This window comes from Prunus dulcis, chromosome 7, assembly GCF_902201215.1.
Source record: "Prunus dulcis chromosome 7, ALMONDv2, whole genome shotgun sequence".
Lineage (NCBI taxonomy): Eukaryota > Viridiplantae > Streptophyta > Magnoliopsida > Rosales > Rosaceae > Prunus > Prunus dulcis.
In genome coordinates this window covers 3,617,860-3,638,685 of record NC_047656.1, presented here as the reverse complement: position 1 = coordinate 3,638,685, position 20,826 = coordinate 3,617,860, and the positions used below count along the sequence as shown (strand labels likewise).

Sequence of the window (20,826 nt, the reverse complement as noted above, 5' to 3'; positions counted from 1 at the left end):
TACTGGTTATGTGCTTTGATGCTTGATCACCATTATGGTATATGACTAAGTTATATGATGCAAAATTGAGTGAATGTCACAATGCTTTTGAGTATGCTTCTTGCAATTAAAAGGTGTGATTACTTAGGGTAAATGCCATGCTCTAAGAATTACATGATTTATTTGGTTACTTGTGCTCATCGTACTCTTCATGTTTATATCTAGCCTAAATGCCATAGGGAGATTGCATGTTGTATGAATTATTCTAGCCTAAATGACATAGGAAGAATAAACGTAAGGTAACCAATATTCAATATGGAATTACCTCTTAATGGATGAATGAACATAAGTGCTATATTGGATTGCTTGTGGTGGACACCTAACCTTAGTATCTTATCTTCCTGATTTTCTCAACCAATTAATGTATTTATAAAGATTGGTTAAGCGGTTTAGATTTACGGAAATGCGGATAATTGCACGGAGCCTAAATGCAGAAGCTTGAGATTGCCACAATTACATACCACTTCATATGGGAGAAGAGGTGGCTATGCCACATCAATTATATGATGAGCTATCTTTTAATTAAAGTACGTAAATTCTAGAAACAACGAAGCTATAATTACTTATTTTTCCAAATTAAGATGTTAATCTGACATTCTCTACCCTTTTTCGTTTCTAGAATCCCACCATTCATGTCGTCCCTAGTCCCCAGCAATGACTAAGATTTTTTTTATATTTACTTTCTTTAACAATTTATTTCATTTAAATTGATACTTTTTTATTCGTAACTACCAAAAATATCAGTAATATGCTCTTTTATTAATTTCTTATAATATACCTGAGCACTTCAACCATTTCTTTTGATTGAACCAATTAACATAATTTGAATTAGGTTTTTTTTTATCACAAATGGTCCTTCACATTTACAAAATTATCACGAATGGTCTTTGAGGTTTTTTTTGTGACACTAATAGTCCTTAACGTTTGGGCTTTTTATCACAAATGGTCATTGCTGTTATAAATTCTGTTAAGTATGATGTGGAAGATAAGTGGAGCCCACATGTCCAATTACAATGTGACATGTGGATAAAAAATAATTAAATAAATTTTTAATGAAAATTCCATTTATTTTTCTGCAACTTTTCATCTCCTTCCTTGCTCCGTCTCTCTCCTCCTCTGCCCCTGCTCTCCACCCTTTGCTTTCCATCTCTTCTCCCTTTGTTTTTTTCCCTCTGCCACCTGCAAGAAAAAATATAAGATATACAATTGCTCTCCGTCTCTTCTCGCAACCCGCAACCCATGCCCAACTCCCCCACCATCTCCCTTTGTTTTTGCTCTCCCCCTCTGTTTTTTATTAAACCTTCCAAATATTCAACCTTCCAGCTTCACTCAAGCACAACCCAGAAAAGCAAACCAAAAAGAACTCACTTTCAAGTAGATTGCAACTCCACAAAGAACATGAAAATGAAAGTTCAACAGTACATGAGGAATATTGTAGATGTTTGGTCACTTTCAAATCCATCCATGGTTTATCACAACATATAATTTACATCATGAGTCACTAAAGCTCCTTCGTCCTCCACACACAGCATGAAATGGGCAAAGTGGATTTGAAAATTTAAGTAGAATTGTGGAACATTACAAGGCCACACTTGAACTTGAAATAAAACCCATTTGGCCTCACTATTATTTCGACTGAAATCTAAATGCAAAACACAACATTTTTTTGTTTTCTCTATAGCAGGCACTTACAAGTGACAAAAGAAAAGAACCCCAAACAAAGCATCGACGGGCATTTTTTTTCCTAGCTAGTTCTCGCGCCATCTGTCTCATTTCCTCTGGTGACGGAGGTCTCAGCTCTTCAGGTGGATACACAACATAAGAATGCTGCAGACTGCTAAAATATGAAAACTATGAGAGAATATTTATTTGTGAGAATTTTCTGTGTATTCTTCTCCTTGTAGGAGGTCATATTTATAATACAACGAAACCTGAATGGGCAAGTAAATAATAAATTTCTAAATCTATTTGCAGTAGGAAATTAGGAATTAAAGTAAATCAATTACAATTATAATAGGAATTCTTGGTGTGTAAGAAAAGTAAGTCAATATCCACAAGTCACGCCAACACTCCCCCTCACGTTGGTGCATAGATGTCACCAATGCCCAACTGATCTAGTGAATTGTGGAATGCTTTACTGGAAATCGCCTTTGTCAAAATATCCGCCAATTGATCCTAGGATTTCACAAAAGGAAACTGAAACACTTTAGCCTCAAGCTTTTGTTTGATGAAGTGTCGATCCACCTCAACATGTTTAGTACGATCATGCTGAACCGGATTATGTGCAATGGCTATAGCAGCCTTGTTGTCACAAAAGAGATTCATTGTGGATGTAGGTTTATACCCAAGTTCAGTAAGCAACTTTCTTAACCAAAGAAGTTCACAAATCCCTTTAGTCATGCCTCTGAACTCGGCTTCTGCACTGGATAAAGCTACTACATTCTATTTCTTGCTTCTCCATGTCACCAAATTACCTCCCACGAATGTGAAGTAACCCGATGTGGATTTTCTATCTGTTACATTACCTGCCCAATCTGCATCTGAATAACCATCAATATTTAGATGACCATACTTTGAGAACATAAGTCCTTTTCCAGGTGCAGACTTCAAATATCTAAGTATCCGAAGAACTGCATTCATATGGTCTTCACTTGGAGAGTGCATAAATTGATTGACAACGCTCACCGCATAAGCAATGTCTGGTCGAGTATGTGACAAATAGATCAATCTTCCCACTAACCTTTGGTATCTTTCTTTGTTAGTTAGAACTTGATCCGGATATTCTCCAAGATGATGATTCTGAACAATAGGAGGGTCCGCAGGTTTACAATCTAGCATTCCTGTGTCTGTCAACAAGTCCAAGACATATTTCCTTTGAGAGAGAAATATGCCTTGCTGCGATCGAGCCACCTCAATTCCCAAGAAATATTTGAGTCCACCTAGATCCTTCATCTCAAACTCCGTAGCCAGATAGTCTTGTAGCTGTGATATTTCCTGTTTATCATTCCTAGTAATAATCATATCATCAACATAGATTATTAATGTTGTTACCTTCCCTTTTCGATGTTTCAAGAACAGAGTATGATCTGAGTTGCACTATTTGAAACCATTGTTCTTCATTGCCATGGTGAACCGTCCAAACCATGCACGTGGTGATTGTTTCAATCCATACAATGCTTTTCGTAACCTGCAAACTGTTCCAGTCTGAGTAGTATTATATCCAGGAGGAATGTCCATGTACACCTCCTCCATGAGTTCGCCATGTAGAAAAGCATTCTTTACATCAAACTGGTGTAGTGGCCAATCCAAATTAGTTGCAAGGGACAATAAGACTCTGACGGTGTTTAACTTTGCAACTGGAGCAAAGGTTTCTTCATAGTCTATACCATAGGTCTGTGTGTACCTTTTTGCCACAAGTCTTGCCTTGTATCGTTCGATGGATCCATCTGCATTGTGTTTTATAGTAAACACCCATCTACATCCGATAGTCTTTTTTTCCTTGGGGTATAGTCTCCAATGTCCAAGTCTGATTTTTCTCAAGGGCTTTCATCTCCTCTTTTATAGCTTGGACCCACTTAGGATCTTTCAATGTTTCAGAGACCTTGGTTGGAATATGGATAGCAGACAACTGATGCACAAAAGCCTTGAGTGGTTCAGACAGCTTCTCAGGGGATACATGATTTGCAATTGGATACTTGGATGTCTTGCCAATATCAGGTGAATAACGGTTTGGTGGCTTCCCACGATTTTGCCTAAAAGGTAATTGATATCCAATAGTTTTATCATCTAAATGCACAAGTCTAGTAGGAGTAGTTACCTCAAGGATATTCTCAGGAGATTGGTCTGTTGGTACTGTTAAGTTAGAGGGGGGTCTTCATCTTGTTGTTCTGTATTGTCTGTAGGTGTGAGACTCGGATCAGAAATATCTTCGCATGGATCAGGTGGGTAGGCAATTGATCGCTATGAATGGGCGATTGGTCGCTTTTCGACAGAGAGTAATCTCGTGCTCCAGACTCGGAATGATCAATCATTTCTGTACAAAGGAGAATTTCTTTATTTTCCAAGTTGCTCCAATTCTGCTCTTCACTTCGTATCTCCCCCTGAAGTGTAGAATTGGATGATGGGTCATGGAAGAACAACTCAGATTCTAGAAAGGTCACATCCAAAGTGACATAGGTTCGTTGGGTAGGAGGGTGATAACAGCGGTAGCCTTTCTAATGAGTGGCATAACCCAAAAAAACACAACGAAGCGTACATGGATCAAGTTTGCTACGTTGATTTTTGTGGAGATGAACGAAAGCCACACATCCAAAGATTCGGGGTGTGAGTACCAAAACAGAAGGCAGATGTCTGTGTTGTGCAAGCACCTGTAAGGGAGTTTTAAAGGTCAGTACACCAAAAGGCATGCGGTTGATCAGATGAACTGCGGTGACAATAGCATCATCCCAGTGATGGCGAGGAACATGAGCGCCAATCAAAAGTGCTCGGGCGGTTTCAAGAAGATGTCAATTCTTTCGTTCAGCAACACCATTTTGTTGTGGTGTCTGAGGACAAGTCGTCTCATGGATAATTCCATGTTGTTGGAAGTAAGTCTGAAAGTCATGATTGACAAATTCTCCACCATTGTCCGAGCGAAGAATCTGGATTTGAGCATTAAACTGAGTTTTCATCTGTTTGTGGAAGGACTGAAAACAGGAAAACACTTCGTTTTTATTCTTCAGCAAATAAAGCCATGTCATCCGTGTACAATCATCGATGAATGTGACAAACCATCGAACACCAGAAGGAGCATTGATAGGAGAAGGTCCCCAGACATCAGAGTGAATTAACGTAAATGGAGTAGTACACTTGTTCGTACTCAACGGGTAGGGCACACGGTGACTCTTGGCCAAAATACAAGTATCACATGTGAAGTCGGAGTCCTTGAAACCTGAGAATAAATCTGGTATAAGATGCTTCATATAACTAAAAGACGGATGTCCCAATCGATGGTGCCACAACCAGATTTGCTTTTGTTTGCTATCAAAGGGATGTGTCACGCTGTTAGCCATGCCAGGACTGAAGTCATCGACATAATATAGCCCCCCTCTCTTAGTACCACGACCAAGAATCTCCTTAGTGTGAATATCCTGAAGCAAAAAAAAAACTCGGGTAAATGAGTACACAACAATTCAATTGTTCAGTAAGCTGACTAACTGACAACAATTTAGTGGATAAAGATGGAACAAGTAAAGTATTAGACAATGTGAGAGAGGATGAGAGTGCAACAGTGCCAGCCCCTGTCACAGGATAAGTAACACCATTGGCATTTGCAATACAGGTTCATCGAGGTTGTGTAGTATTCAGAAAATCATCAGGATCAAACGTCATATGATCAGTTGCACCAGAATCAATTATCCAGCTCTTGGAATCAATCTTATCGGAAGTATGGAATCCATAACCAGTACCATTATTGGTCATATTGCATTGTCCTCGATCTGTAAGAGTAGCCCACCAATTGGGGTAGCCATGCGATTTAAAACAAGTCTCACAAGTGTGTCTCGGATCACCACAATATGCGCAATCTGGTCCATGTGTCGGGGTCGTTAGTCTAGAAGTCATAATCTGTGCAGCGGAAGATGCATAGGATACAGGTTGAGTAGAAATTGGGATCGGAATCTGAGCCTGAGTCGGGGCCGAAGTCGGAGTCGAAATCGGGATCAGGGTCTGAATCAGAAACAAATTCGGGGTTGGGGTCATCATCGGAGTGGGGGTCGGGGTCATCTTCGGAGTCGGGGTCGGGGTCGTCGTCGTCATAGTCGGGGTCGGGGTCGTCAAAAGAGGATCCTGATTCTGGATCGGGTTCGGGGTCAAAGTCTGTATCTGTAGGAGCGGAGCCATCTGGGCACTCAACTCAACGATGGTTGGTGGAGAATGAGAGAAGGAGTCGGTGGTGCTACCTCCATGAGGGTTGAAAAAATCATCAACCCCCATAGCAGCGGCGGGGGTTTGAAACTAGAGTCAGCAATTCCAAGATCGCCGCTTTGATACCATGCTAAAATATGAAAACTATGAGAGAATATTTGTTTGTGGGAATTTTCTGTGTATTCTTCTCCTTGTAGGAGGTCATATTTATAATACAACGAAACCTGAATGGGCAAGTAAATAATAAATTCATAAATCTATTTGCAGTAGGAAATCAGGAATTAAAGTAAATCAATTACAATTATAATAGGAATTCTTGGTGTGTAAGGAAAGTAAGTCAATATCCACAAGTCACGCCAACACAGACCAAAACCTAATGGCTTGAGTGAAGCGGGTAGGCATGGGGTGGTTGGGTTGTAGAGGCAACAGAAAAATAGAGGGAGAGGGAAAGCACAGGGAGGAGAGCGGGCAGAGGAAAAGAGAGAGAGAGAGGCTAAATGGTTTTTTAATGGATTTTCATAAAATAAAAATAAAAATTGTTTATTTATTTAATCCACATGTCACGATGTGATTGGACATGTGGGTTCCACTTATCTTCCACCTCAAACACTTAACAGAATTTATCACTGTAGGGACCATTTGTGATAAAAAGTCCAAACGTTAAGGATTATTAGTGTCACAAAAAAACCTCAAAGACCATTCGTGATAATTTCGTAAACGTGAAGAACCATTTGTGATAAAAAAAAAACCTTTGAATTAATATATAATGATTACATTATATAATCACTAAGCAAATAGCTTTTGGTTATGTTATAACCTGTACACTACTACTATTCCTTCAAATTGTGTTATACATATATTTATATATGAGATTCACGATCATCCTCAATCCATCTATTGAATATGTTTTCCTCAAAACACTTAATCCTTTTAAGTCTTTTATCTTTCCTTTTTCCTTTTTTTTTTTTTTTTCTTCAAAAGACATTTCGAATTTATGAACATCTTATTTTGGCCCATAAATGTTCTAACCAAGTACAGTTTCCAATTGAGGGATACTATGAGCAAAAGAAGAATGTGTTACAAGGATGCCTTTTAAAGTACTCATATGTTAATTTTTTTGGTATAGTTGACACGAAGAACAGATTCTATTTGATAAGTTCTGAATACAATGATAATCCCCAATTGATTAAAGATAGAGTTCATCAGTTGTTCACCCCGTTAAGTTCTATAGTTGTTAATGGAGTGTTGTATGCTCAAGGGAATCGACAACTATTACACAAGACAAAACTTTTTAGTTCAGTTGAATGTACTACGGATCTTTCAGCAACAAATTGTAAGAAATACCTTGATTAGGAAATAACCGAACTTATAAATTGTAGTTATAAAATGAAAGGTGGACGAGCAATATATAGAAGTTGCTACATCAGATTTGAATTGTACAACTTTTACTAAAACGTATTTGTCAATTATAGTATTTTAAAATACTTGTTATGGTTATTATATAAATAATTTATATTATCGTCCCTATGTTTGATTTGTACAATGACAAAAATTAAAATATGTTCAAATTTTCAATAATGCACATGCTTATTACATTGAAATGTTTTTTCTTTTATATATAGAAATTTTTTGGCACAAGAGTTTATTGCTAAAATATGAATATGGTTTGAATACTTTAGGTTATTTTTATTCTTCTCCATAAGGAGGTATATATAAGAGTTTACATGTGCTATACAAGGAATTAGATACAGTAAAGAATTAGAAAAGTATCTCCTAATTATACAATGATTTATCAACTATATAAAAATAGGAAAGTAAATCCCTTAATTAATCAAGGAAGTAAATCTCCTTGATTAATTAGGAGACTCACGTCAACGCTCCTCCTCAAGTTGGTGCATATATGTCACAAGTGCTCAACTTGGTAAGTGAGTCATAAAATACTCTTCCCCAAACAGCTTTGGTTAAGATAGCTGCCAACTGATCTTCTGATTTTACGAATGGTAGGCGGATGATCTTCTTCTCAAGTTTTTCTTTGATAAAATGTCTATCCACCTCAACATGTTTAGTTCGATCATGTTGAACTGGATTATGGACAATATCGATGGCTAACTTGTTATCACAATCTAACTTCATTGGCTTTTCTGGCTTGAACCCCAATTATGTCAATAGTCTTCTTATCCATAGTAATTCACAAACTCCTTGAGCCATTCCTCGATACTCTGCTTCAGCACTAGATCGAGAAACTACATTTTGTTTCTTACTCCGCCAAGTGACTAGGTTACCTCCACAAAAGTGAAGTAACTTGAAGTAGAGCGTCTGTCAGTAACGGAGCCAGCCCAATCAGCATCTGTATATCCAACAACTTCGAGATCTCTATTTTTGGCGAACGTTAACCCTTTCCCAGGTGCTGACTTTAAGTATCTTAAGTGTAAGGACCCAAACCAAAATATCTAAAAATTAGGATTTCTTTATTCTACCCAAAAGACAATTTTGCCCTCGCATACTTTAATAGGGGAAAAAGTTGACTTTTTGATCGAGAAATAATTTGGCGATTCCGCTTACGCCGTTGCGTAGAGCACGGCGAAACGAGTCCGCAGACACGGAGTAGACCCGAATTGGAGTTGTAACGAAGAAAATACGATCAAAATACCGCGAAGGGCAAAATGGTAATTTGGACAAAAAGTCAGATTTTATCCCTTTTCTCCCTTCTCTCTCCTCATTTTTCTCTCCTCTCTCTCTCTCTTCCCGATCGCTCCAGCGCCCGACCTCCCTCCCTTCTCGACGTCGCACCGGCCACCACAGGCCGAGCCGATCTCCGACACCGGTGCCAAACTGACCACCACTCACCCGCCGTCCTTCCCCGTGCCGTCGCCGCCCTTGCCGTGGCCGGAGCTCGCCGGAATCCGCCATTTTCCGGCGTTTTCCAGTTCAAACTTTGAGCTCTTTGTTCTCCCTCAATTCTCCACCAAATCGATCGAGTAAGGTATGGTTTCTTAGCTATTTTTCGTGTTCTAACTGATGGATGTATGGGTTTTGATCGATTTCATCTCTAGATCACTCGATTTTCAACTTGAAAATCGGCCGAAACTTCGGCCGCCGTGATCGGCCATTTTCGGCCACTTTTTGGGGTATGCCTAAGAACAAAAGTGACTCCAAATGGGGTGTTTTACCTAGGATAAGAGTTTGGAGTCTTGGTTTCGAGTTTTTCCGACAACCCGAAATCGCTTTGGACACCCAATCTGCCCGAGCGTGTGGCGGCGCGTGGGTGAGGGTGGTGAAGTGATTTTGTGTAGTTTTGCAATCCTCGGGCTGTCATGAGCGCGTAGGATTTCGCGGATCTCGATTCGGAGTCTGTTTGAGCCCCGAACGGATTTTCCATATCGCGCGATCCTTGGGTGCAGTGTCGTCGAATCTTGGATCGCACTCAATTTTGGATATGTCGTACTACATGATTTCAGGATCGTGTAGGATTCGACGGAGAGTCCCGGATACTCCGAAATCGAGAACCCTGGGGGTAGGGTTTGGATTTTAAGCGATAACGCGATTTTGGCTAACCGACCGTCCGTTTCAGACCAAATTCGCCGAACATGGTTCCTCCTCTGTAAGGAACCTTTAGAGAATTCCAGATTGGCCATCGGAGATCGTGGACCCCACGGGTCCCGAATCGGCCGGTCTGACAGTTTATCGCTTAGTAAAGCTTCGGGTCTTTTACGACCGTTTTAACTGTCTGAAAAGCTAAAGTGGGCATAGGAGTAACTTTAAAATGAGTACACGCACTTCTAGGAGCCGGGGGCAGGGTGTTTAATTTAATTCTTTTTATTGAACAGTTTATTAATTTATTATTTATGGTTAATCAGGCACCAGAGGTCCGATCGACCCACAGGAGAGACCTTCAAAGGGTCCAGCTAACTCGGACCATCAGTGAGTGGACTTTTCTTTCCTAAATGATTTGATAATTAAATTACATATTGGATCTTGAATAAGTGCTATTACATATTTTCGGAGCATGTTTTGCATTGTGAAATATCTTTATTTTTATAATATTTGGTTGAGCAGCAGACTTGAAATTTTTGATACAAAGATAGTAATTTAGCTCAGACATATCAGATTTCAGAGAGCTATCAGATTTTTCTAATTTGACCACCATGTACCCGCTCTTTATTTGGTGATTACCCTCAGATGGACCGATGTCTACGGACATCCAGTCTGTTTACAGTTTCGTCAGTGCACTTGACTTTGCCTCACGAGTTTCGGGGACGCTCGGACCGTGAGTGCCAGAATTTGAGGCTCGGCAGACTTGGTGTCCCAAAACCTGCCAGGATTTGCTGCTCGGCTGACTCTGTGTCCCCGAGACCTGCCAGGATTGCGGTTCAGGCTGACTGCGGTCCCCTGTATCTGCCAGAGCGGCTCGAGTCGACTTGGTGTCATCGAGACCTGCCGGCGGATCAGGCTGACCATAGTCCCCTGATTTCGCCAGTTTGCGGCTCGGGTAGCCTGCGTGACGCCCGAGACCTGCCAGGGGAATTGACGGATATGACAGGGGTACAATTAGGTGGTAGTTTTAAAGGATTTTTTTTCTTTTATACAGTTATGGCTTTCAGTTCACTCATACCATTCTGTCTTCGATACTCATTTCTATCTTATATCTTTATATTTGTTATATGCGAAGCATTTATATCAGTATATTTATTCATGTGTTTTGAGAATATCTTTATTATGAAAATAGCTAAATTATCGATTTCTATCCCTAGTTATTTCAAAACGGGGGTTATTATGTTCTAGCTTGTTTTTAAGAACCTTATTTTTGTCCACTCACAACTTTAAACTTGTTTTTCGCCCCCAGGCCGTAGAAGTACGAAGGAAACCACTCGGGCCATCTTCCCAGCTTCCACAACACCACCACCACCACCACAAGAAGTAGGATTTTGTTGTAAATTCTTGAAAGTTTTGTAAATGCTTAGAACTTGCTCTGATATCTAGTTGAACTGAGAAACCGAGTTAGAAAATGTTTATTTGAGATATTCTGGCAGTTGGTGTGGTACTTGTGCTTGTTTAACAGGTGGAAGATTTTGGATTTGGTCAAAATACCGGGGAAACTCTGCCGAATTTTCGGCAGGAGTTTAAGAGAAATTTTAAAAGAATTTGAAACGAGAAGGGTAAAAAGGTCATTTGTGCCCGACATTAGCCAGGTGTCGGACACGCACAGGACTTGGCTCGAATTCCAAAGCGGAATTTGGATCGGGTCCTGTCATTAAGATTCGATCAACTGCATTCTTATGGGACACACTGGGTGAATGCATAAACTGACTAACTACACTCACAGCATATGCAATATCTGGTCTTTTGTGAGCTAAATATATCAACCTTTCAACAAGGCGTTGGTACTGTTCCTTATTGGTTAGTTCTTGATCTATGTCTTCACATAACTTGTGATTCATCTCGATGGGTGTATCAACAGGTTTGCATCCAAGCATTCCTGTTTCAGTGAGCAGATCTAATACATACTTCCTTTGAGACAGAAATGTACCAGTTGTGGACCTGGCTACTTCAATTCCTAGAAAGTACTTCAAATCACCTAAATCTTTCATCTCAAATTCCTAAGACAAATACTTCTGCAGTTTCAGTTGCTCTCCTATGTCGTTTTCAGTTACGACTATGTCATCCACATATACAATCAATGCAGTAAGTGTTATTCCATCACGCTTCAAGAACAAAGTGTAATCTGTATATATCCAAAATTCTTCATGGATTTAGTGAATCTGCCAAACCATGCCCTAGGAGATTGCTTTAACCCATACAATGACTTTCTGAGCTTGCAAACTTGATTCTCCTTTTCACGAGCTAAGTTACATCCTGGTGGCAAGTCCATATATACTTCTTCTTCCAAGTCTCCATATAAGAAAGCATTTTCGACATCAAACTGATGTAATGGCCAGTCGAGATTTGCTGCTAGAGACAGAAGGACTCTGATAGTTTTAATCTTGACTATTGGGGCAAAAGTCCCTTGGTAGTCTATTCCATATCTTTGTGTGTACCCATTTGCCACCAATCTAGCTTTATATCTTTCAATGGATCCATCTGCTTTGAGTTTTACAATATAAATCCACCTACATCCCACTATCTTCTTTCCATGAGGTAATGGCATGAGTTCCCATGTGCCATTATTTTGGAGAGCTCGCATTTCTTCATTCATGGCTTTCCATTTTGAGTCTTCCAGTGCTTCAGTTACATTGTTGGGAACGGGTATGTCGGCCAACTACTTCACAAAGTGTACCCGTGACTCTAATAGTCTGCTGATGGATACAGAATTATTGATGGGATATTTTCCTTCTGCATTAAGATCTGCTTCATAGTGAACTGGAGGTTTTCCACGGTTCTTTCGTTTTGGAAGTTGATATGCAGGCTCTGTGCCTTCTGAAATTAAATCATCATGGGATATTTCATTAATGTTATCAGTTTTAGGAGAAGATGTTACCTGAATGACGTCCTCAGCAGGTGATTGGTGTGGTACTGGAGCTGAAGAATTCTCCTACACAGGCAAAAACTCCTCAATGATGATCTCCTCCTGAGTTTGACAGCAGAGAGACGACTGGTCACTGTCCTCTGGGGACCGGTCACTTTTGCATAGAGTTGAACTCTCGTTGGGCGACCCGTTGTTTTCAGTCTGAGACGTTTATGCAGGAAAAAATTTGGAAATTGGAGAAGTGTTGGCATTTTGATCCTCCTGCAGGACAATTGAAAAATATATGTCGGATTCCCGGAACACAACATCCATAGAAGTATAGACTTCCTGACTTGGAGGATGATAACACTGGTACCCTTTCTAATGAAGGGCATAGCAGATGAAAACACATTTTTAGGCGCGGGGATCCAATTTGTTGGGTTGGTGATCATGTAAGTGGACGAAGACCACACAGCCAAAGATCCGAGGTTCCAGGTTTTTGGTATGAGGTATTTGGAGATGGTGGTAGAGTGTTTGAAGGGGGTTTGAAAATTGAGGATACTGGAGGGAATCTGATTGATAAGGTATGTTGCAGAGAGGACGGCTTCTCCCCAAAAGGACCGAGGCATATTGGCACCAAAGAGAGAGGCACGAACCACTTCCAATAAGTGTCTATTCTTTCGTTCAGCCACACCATTCTGTTGAGGAGTGTAGGGGCATGAGCGTTGATGTATGATGTCATGATCTTGTGAGAACTAATTAAGATCATGGTTGAGAAATTCTCTGCCATTGTTAGACTGAAGAACCTGAACTTTGGTATGAAATTGTGTCCTTACCATTTGATAGAACTGTTGAAATTTGGAACTGACTTCCTCTTTTGTTTGGAGAAGAGAAACTCAGGTCATACGTGTGCAATCATCGATAAACGTGACAAACCATCTAGCTTCCCCAGGAATGGTAATTTTAGCCGAGCCCTAAACATCAGAATGAATAAGAGAAAAGGGAACCAAACTTTTATGTGAACTTAGGGAAAAGGAACACGATGGCTCTTGGCTAGTTCACAGATGTCACACGTAAAACTAGAGATATCTAACTGGAAAAATAAGGAAGGAAATAGTTCTGTAAATATCCAAATGACGCATGTGCAAGACGTCAATGCCATAACCATACTTCAGAAGTTTGCTTCTCAACACTTGTACCCCCAATTTTGTAAGCTTGACTGAGGCTGGCTTCACTGTCAGAGGCCAAGTCTAGATAGTAAAGTTTGCCCCTCCTAGTACCACAACCAATTGTCTTGCTGAGGATATCCTGAAAAACAAAATGAGTAAGCGAAAAGGTTTCCATGCAATAAGCCGTAGTAATTTGGGCAACAGACAAAAGATTATGATGTAAGGATGGAACAATCAACCCAAAATCCAAAGTGAGGGAGTTAGAGAGAGAGAGAGAGAACCCTCCCCAATTACTAGGAAATGAGTACCATTGACATTAGACACCACCGATTGAGAAGACGGTGTATGAGAGGTAAGTTGTCCAGGATCAAAGGTCATGTGATCAGTGGCTCCGGTGTCAATGACCTAGATGTGTTTCTTTGAAAAACTATGCAAAACATAACCGTTGGAACCTGTTGTGGCAATTTTGGAGGATGGGGAAGTGAAGGCAGCGGTTTGGGAAGATGAGACGATATTCATGGCAGCGGAAGAATTTAAGAGTAAGAGAACAAAAAAAAAAAGAATTTGTGTTTAGGGTTTTGTGATAAGAGGATATGAGGATTCGGGTATGAAGATCTGAATCTGAAGCTGTAAATGTGAGGAATTTGATTTAGGGTTTGGGTGTGAAGAAATTTGATATGAGGATTTAGGGTTTGTGTTTGAAGAAATTTGATATGAGGATTTAGGGTTTGTGTTTGAAGAAAATTTGATATGAGGATTTAGAGACAACCGATGATCAATTGCTCTGATACCATGCTAAAATATGAATATGGTTTGAATACATTAGATTATATTTATTCTTCTCCATAAGGAGGTATATATAAGAGTTTACATGTATTATACAAGGAATTAGATACAGTAAAGAATTAGGAAAGTATCTCCTAATTATACAATGATTTATCAACTATATAAAAATAGGAAAGTAAATCCCTTAATTAATCAAGGAAGTAAATCTCCTTGATTAATTAGGAGACTCACGTCAACATTTAATTGCCCGTGTTGTTTGTTTTGCATGATTTAGTTTAAATTTGGCTTTGAAGTGTCAAGTGAAGTCATGTTTAGACTACTTGAGGCCAATTGGGTCACTAATTCATTCAAACTCCAATAACTTTGCCAAAAAACAGAACTTCAAAACAATATGAGTTTCAACAAAGGATTACTTTGGATGGCCGCACACATTGGGTAAAGAAATAGTTGTTTACGGTCAGCTAGTTTATTCTCCTAAGCGTAATTCTAATTCGCCATAGGTCAAACAAAAGCGATGTGGTCAAAATTTTATTCTCCACAAAGCAAAACAAAAGCGATGTGGTCAAAATTTTCCTCTCTCTCTCTCTCTCTCTCTCTCTCTCTCTCTCTCTCTCTCTCTCTCTTCTCAAGCCACATTGCCCCCTATTTTTGCCATTTTTGTAATTCTTGTTGCTCTGAACAAATTCATCAAGGGGCAAGTTGTACATTTTATCCCTAAAAAGCACAATTCTAGCTTCCCTATTGTGGTGTTATAAGGTTTTTTTTGTTTTTGTTTTTTTTTTTTGAAAACCTCGAAAATAATCTCAAAGGATGTTTTCCAATGACCCCTTCTGGATTAAGCTATGAGACATTAAATATTTTGAGGTCCTTAAAAAATATTTTATAATTTCAGAAAAATTTTATGAAATTTTTTGGAAATTTAATGGGATAATTTGTATTTTAGTTTTTTTTTTTTTCAAAGGTAGGAAGGGGGAGAGGGATAATTTATTCACATACACTAATGTCTAAGAATTTTGAATCTGAGACCATTGGTCTAAGGCTAAACATACTTTTCTACTAAGTATGACCATTGGTCTGAGGCCAATATATGCACTAAATATCCTAGTTATGACTCATGAACTTGTAATTTATGAGTTGTTAATGTCTTTATATTATTATAAATTTATAAATCATAAATTTTATTAAGATAAGATATACAAATTGATTGACACAATTTCTATTATCTATCTCTATTTTACAATTCTCTTTACAGTTTTCCCTTCGTTATATATAACCGAGATCAAGATTTTAGAGTACGGATGCATTTTTAAGGAGTTTCCGAAGTTGGATGAATTAGAATTGGACCGCTTGAAAAAAGAATAAGAAAATGAGAAGCGGCGGATAAAATAAAACCCCACCAATGACTGGTTTGGAGCGCAAGTCCCTGGCGTTCTTTTCAGGCTCGATATTTTCTTCGAGTTGAACGAACAAAAAACAAAAAGAAAAAAAGGAAAAGAAAAGAATCGATAAGGTTGCCTGAGCTGAGAGAGAGAGTTCAAGATGGACGGGGATGTGTGGTTACGTGGCAGTCAACGCGTGAGGGGATGAGCTCATATTCCGCGTACGCGTAGAAACCGCGTCAAATTTTAAACGAAGCAATCACATAATTCGAAACCTTTGGAAAAAAAAAAAAAAAAAAAAAAAAACCTTTTTTTTTCTTGACAACAACAACCACCACACTACGCGTAAAGTTATTCTTAGAAATAATAGACCAAGACTTATACTTGGCTACAATCAGAACCACAGGAGACGCACTGTATCTGATGGGCTCTGATTTGACAGGAGTTTTCCATGTCATCTTGGCTGCCACGTGGCAACATGATGAAGGCCATCACAATCGTTCATCATTTTTCCAAAGCTCCAAAATATTTAAATTTTAATTTTCGAGCAATTGCTTATTTTCTCTTATTTATTTATTTATTTTTACTGTTATGCCCATTCTGAAAATTTTCTCAAAAGTTTACCTTACCTAAAATGCCCCTCTTTGGAACAATCACATAAACATATGAGAGTTCTTTGTCGACATTAAAAAGAGTGAAAACATATGTGTACAATTTGATGAATTTAGTATAGTATTCAAAGAAAAATGTAAAATGGTAACAATATATGTTACTTGTATATCTAATTAAAATTAATTATATATTTTAAAATAAACAGTAGAACTCCTATTGTAATAGTTAAACGCTCATGATCACCGTAAGTCTTATAAGAAAATATGTTAAAAATATTACCAACTAGTTGAATTCATTTTTGTTAAATTAATTTTAAAAGTATTATCTATGAAAAAATTGCAATATGGTTATCTACTAAATATGGGTGTGCATATAGAAGGACCAAAATATATCATACAAAGATGGAGATGATAGATAGGTTTGGTTTAGCATAATTTTGTAAGAATCAAGGTAAAAGCATAGGTTTGGTTTAGCTTATGAACTCTAATTCAAGTGGAATTCAGATGTGATGAGCAAGTGAGATATTATAAGTTCAAATATTTTTGTATGTATATTTCAATTCAATTTAAAACTATAATAAAAAGAACCTCCTTAATATTAATTCAAAACCGTAACTATCCAACAAAAAATTACTATTTCTTCATCCTTGATTTGAGAATTTTTTTTTTTTTTGGTAAACGATTTGAGAAGTTTTTTATTTACCCAAAAATGAAGAAACTCAACTGGTCCAAATATAAAAACATAAACAAATTTGTTAATTTTATAAGCAACTCATGACACGATTTGTTTAAAATGGTGTACAAAGAAACTGTTGTGTCAACGGAGTCTAGCTCAGTAACTTTCATTATAACTTGACAGTGTATGTGAGAAAAACTCTCTTATCTCAAAATCATTTGTATAAAAAAATAAAAAATAAAAATTTTGCGTTCAGTATTGATTGCTTCTTAATTTGTCAATATGTCCAAAATGACCCCCATTTAACTAGTTTTAGTTATTTTTAAATATTAAAAAAACTATTTTGAGTTATTTTCTTTCTATTTTGGCAATCATATAACAACATAAATTATTAAACTAGTTGTGCCAATTAGTTTTCCTTTTAGTAAATTTAGGTTTTAGCCATAAAAAAACTTTCACTTTTGGAAAAAGCCAAAGCTTTTAAAAAAAAAAAAACAGAAAAACCTCTCAACTTTTAAATCAAAGACATGCAAATATAAAGGATTTCTTAGAAAATTCAAAAATAAATAAGGGCAATTTTGTCCATTTTGGCTTCTTTTAAAAAATTTCTCTCTCCTTTGGGTTTTTCCAAAATCTCCCTTTTCTTTTTCACTTTAGAATTAAGAGAGAGAAAATAATTTGGTTGTTGTATGCCATGAAAATAGGACTCATGTTCTTATTTTTAATTTTTTTAATATGAAAAACTGTTGATTTACTAATATCCTTATTTAATGAAAATTCTAATTCTTAATAAATTCATTAATCAAGGGTAATTTTTTGTATTTTGAATGTTTCTATGCCTTTTACTGTGTATATATATATGGATAATGCTAAATATTACTTAAAAAAATCCTCTAGAAATATTAAAATATAAACAACATTTCAAGTCTAAATCATATTATAACAACAAAAGAAAGAACCAAAAATAGTACTTTGATAAGCGCATATTTTTTTGGTAAATAATAATATTGTCATTTTATTTTTGGTAATTTAATATAGTGAAATTTATTAGATGCGTCTGTTTCCATATTAGAAGTCGCTAGAAAAAGAGTCGCGATATGGACAAAACGGTCATTTCGAAAGGAAAACATGATAGGCGTCGAGGGCTAAAATGGTAAAGTTGAGATGCGAAAGGAGATGCACTGGACTGATATAAAAACGGACACTCTTCTTCGCTTGTTTGTCTGAACGAAAGAAAATCTCTCTCATTGTTTCTTTTCTCGCAAATTTTTGTGTTCTTGATTTCGAAGAGAAAAGAAAACGCAATCTCAGATTCTCGGGAAACAGACAAGCACCGATGGCGGATCAGCTGACCGACGATCAGATCTCTGAGTTCAAGGAAGCCTTCAGCCTATTCGACAAGGATGGCGATGGTTAGACTTCGATCTCCCTTCCAATATTTGCATATTATTCATATTTACATGTTATGGATTGTTCATTTATGCCAGATCTAGGTCTTGTGTTTCTGATTTGGGTTATTGTTTTTGTAATTAGGGTTAGGTCATGTATTGGGTCATGTTGTATATATTTTCTGCGTTTAATTTGACTTTCTGCTGCGGAATTTGGATCATCGATTTTGAATTTTTCCTTTTAAATCGTGATATTTGGTTTTGCGGATTCATTAGCTTCGTACATGTTACGTGTGAGAAGGAAAATTTGTGTGAAAAAACGTTTGAAGTTGAGCGATTTAGAAATGGTTAATCTTCTCTTTGAATGGTATTGAGCGTTTTGATTTGTAAAATGGTAATTAATCCCGGATCTTTATGATGTGATTATTTATTTAAAGACCTGTGAAAAGTACAACGACGTTGAATTAGTTATCATTTTTGTCATGCAATAACTCCAGCCATAAATTTTTCTTTGTTGCATAGATGTGACATAACAGAGTGTTTGAAGCTGTAAGTAAAGCCTGTATTGGAAATTTAAGATTTATTGTGTTGGATATGTATTTTTCTTGTGGAGATGTAACTTGTGCAGGTGGCTGTATTTTTTGGATTTATGTGCTTGTATACGCGATTCAAGTATCATATTGTCGGATTCTATTGTTTATGCCTGTGTTGTAGGATGAATGATTGTGGATCATGTTATCGATGTATGATTTATTGTTGGATGCTCTAGTGTGATTTATTTTCTTACAATTCCCATGTTCTATACTTTCACTCAAAGGTAAATAATGGGCTAATACATCTCTTGTGGATGTTCGGGTATTTTATTTTTGTTGATGCTATGAATTTTTAAAGCCCCTCTTACAATTGGTATGGTCTGTTTTTTGAACATATATTGGTAATGGCTGATTCCATGCCTTTCAATGTGCGTTTACACTCGTGTCTGTTGTTGTACAAATGGAATTTTGCATTCAGAATGTACATCATTAGATGGTGTTTTTCTTTTCATTCATGATTATATGTGTTTACGAGATGAACTTGTTGAACTTTGAAATGCTTGTGCTATATTCTAGAAGGCAGTACAATTTACCATTCTTCACTTTCTCAAAGGACATGAAATGCCACTAATTTTTTTAATCATCCCAGAATCTGCATACCTTGTGTTCTGTTGTTGTGCTTAATGGATAAGAAAGTTGATACTGGTGAGAATTTAGCTTCATTAGTTGTGTTCCTCTAATAAAGATGATAATAGTAAGAATTTAGCTTCTTCAGTAGTGTTCCTCCTCCATAAGCAATTATCTGCTGGTGTCTGGCCAAGGATGAGACCCCAATCATAAGAAGCAACTTATTGCTGTTTCTAATAATTTTAATATGCAGGCTGTATCACTACCAAAGAACTCGGGACTGTGATGAGATCATTGGGCCAGAACCCAACTGAGGCAGAGCTCCAGGACATGATTAATGAAGTGGATGCTGATGGTAATGGAACCATAGACTTTCCTGAGTTCTTAAACCTGATGGCCAGGAAGATGAAAGACACCGACTCTGAGGAGGAGCTGAAAGAGGCTTTCAGAGTTTTTGATAAGGATCAGAATGGCTTCATTTCTGCTGCTGAGCTGCGCCATGTGATGACAAATCTGGGGGAGAAGCTCACTGACGAGGAAGTTGATGAGATGATTCGTGAGGCTGATGTTGATGGTGATGGCCAGATAAATTACGAGGAGTTTGTCAAGGTGATGATGGCTAAGTGAGAGTTTCAAGAAACCTAACTCACATGATTTTATGAACCAAAACAAAAAAAACAAAAAAAAAAAAGAAGGGAGGGAGAGAACATGCAGACAGAAATTAATATGGGATTCCTAGCTTCCATTTTTATGTTTATGGTTTTTGTAATCAAGTCTTAAAAAAAAGTAGACTACTCTAGTGGAGGTGGTGGTGTTTTTGCCTCCCTCTTTTATGTCTTGTGACAATGGTTTGGCAGTTCAATTTTTTTCTTTTTCTTTTCCTTTTCCTTTTCCTTTTCCTTTTTCTTCTACCATTTTCTGGTCTATTGTGAACCGTAATTTTCTGAGAGGATTCGATGTTCTATGTTGGATGGATGACCCATTTTATTTGTAGGCTACCTCTTATTTTACAACGATTCTGCGTGTCAATTTTTGAGCAAAACCGTATGATGGTCTACACTTTGCAATCCCAGAAGCACTATATTTGGATAAGGAGAATAGCGCAAAAATGTGAAAACTTGGTCCTCAGGCTTGGAATTAATGTATACTGTTGAGATCAATGATACAACATATTTGAGAAACTAATGCGTTGTCTTTAATTAAAGATTCTCCAATTTAGTAGTCTTTAATTAAAGATTCTTCAACATTACTATATATGACTTTAATTAAAAA

General features: G+C 37.6%; 1 protein-coding gene across 1 annotated transcript; it reads left to right on the top strand.

The window, feature by feature from the left end:
- Window positions 1–18,086: 18,086 nt before the first annotated feature.
- LOC117634573 (calmodulin-7) lies at window positions 18,087–20,547 on the top strand. Its single transcript, XM_034368729.1, has 2 exons — window positions 18,087–18,418; window positions 19,808–20,547. Exons 1-2 carry the CDS (start codon window positions 18,343–18,345, stop codon window positions 20,179–20,181), a joined length of 450 nt encoding a protein of 149 aa, XP_034224620.1. The 5' UTR covers window positions 18,087–18,342; the 3' UTR covers window positions 20,182–20,547.
- Window positions 20,548–20,826: the final 279 nt, after the last annotated feature.

What these genes read in the sequence shown, in the direction of transcription:
- LOC117634573 (XM_034368729.1), top strand. Translation starts at nt 18,343, where the DNA reads ATGGCGGATCAGCTGACCGACGATCAGATCTCTGAGTTCAAGGAAGCC. An exon ending in ATTCGACAAGGATGGCGATG is followed by an intron (nt 18,419 to 19,807) that starts GTTAGACTTCGA and finishes TTTAATATGCAG; the next exon opens with GCTGTATCACTACCAAAGAA.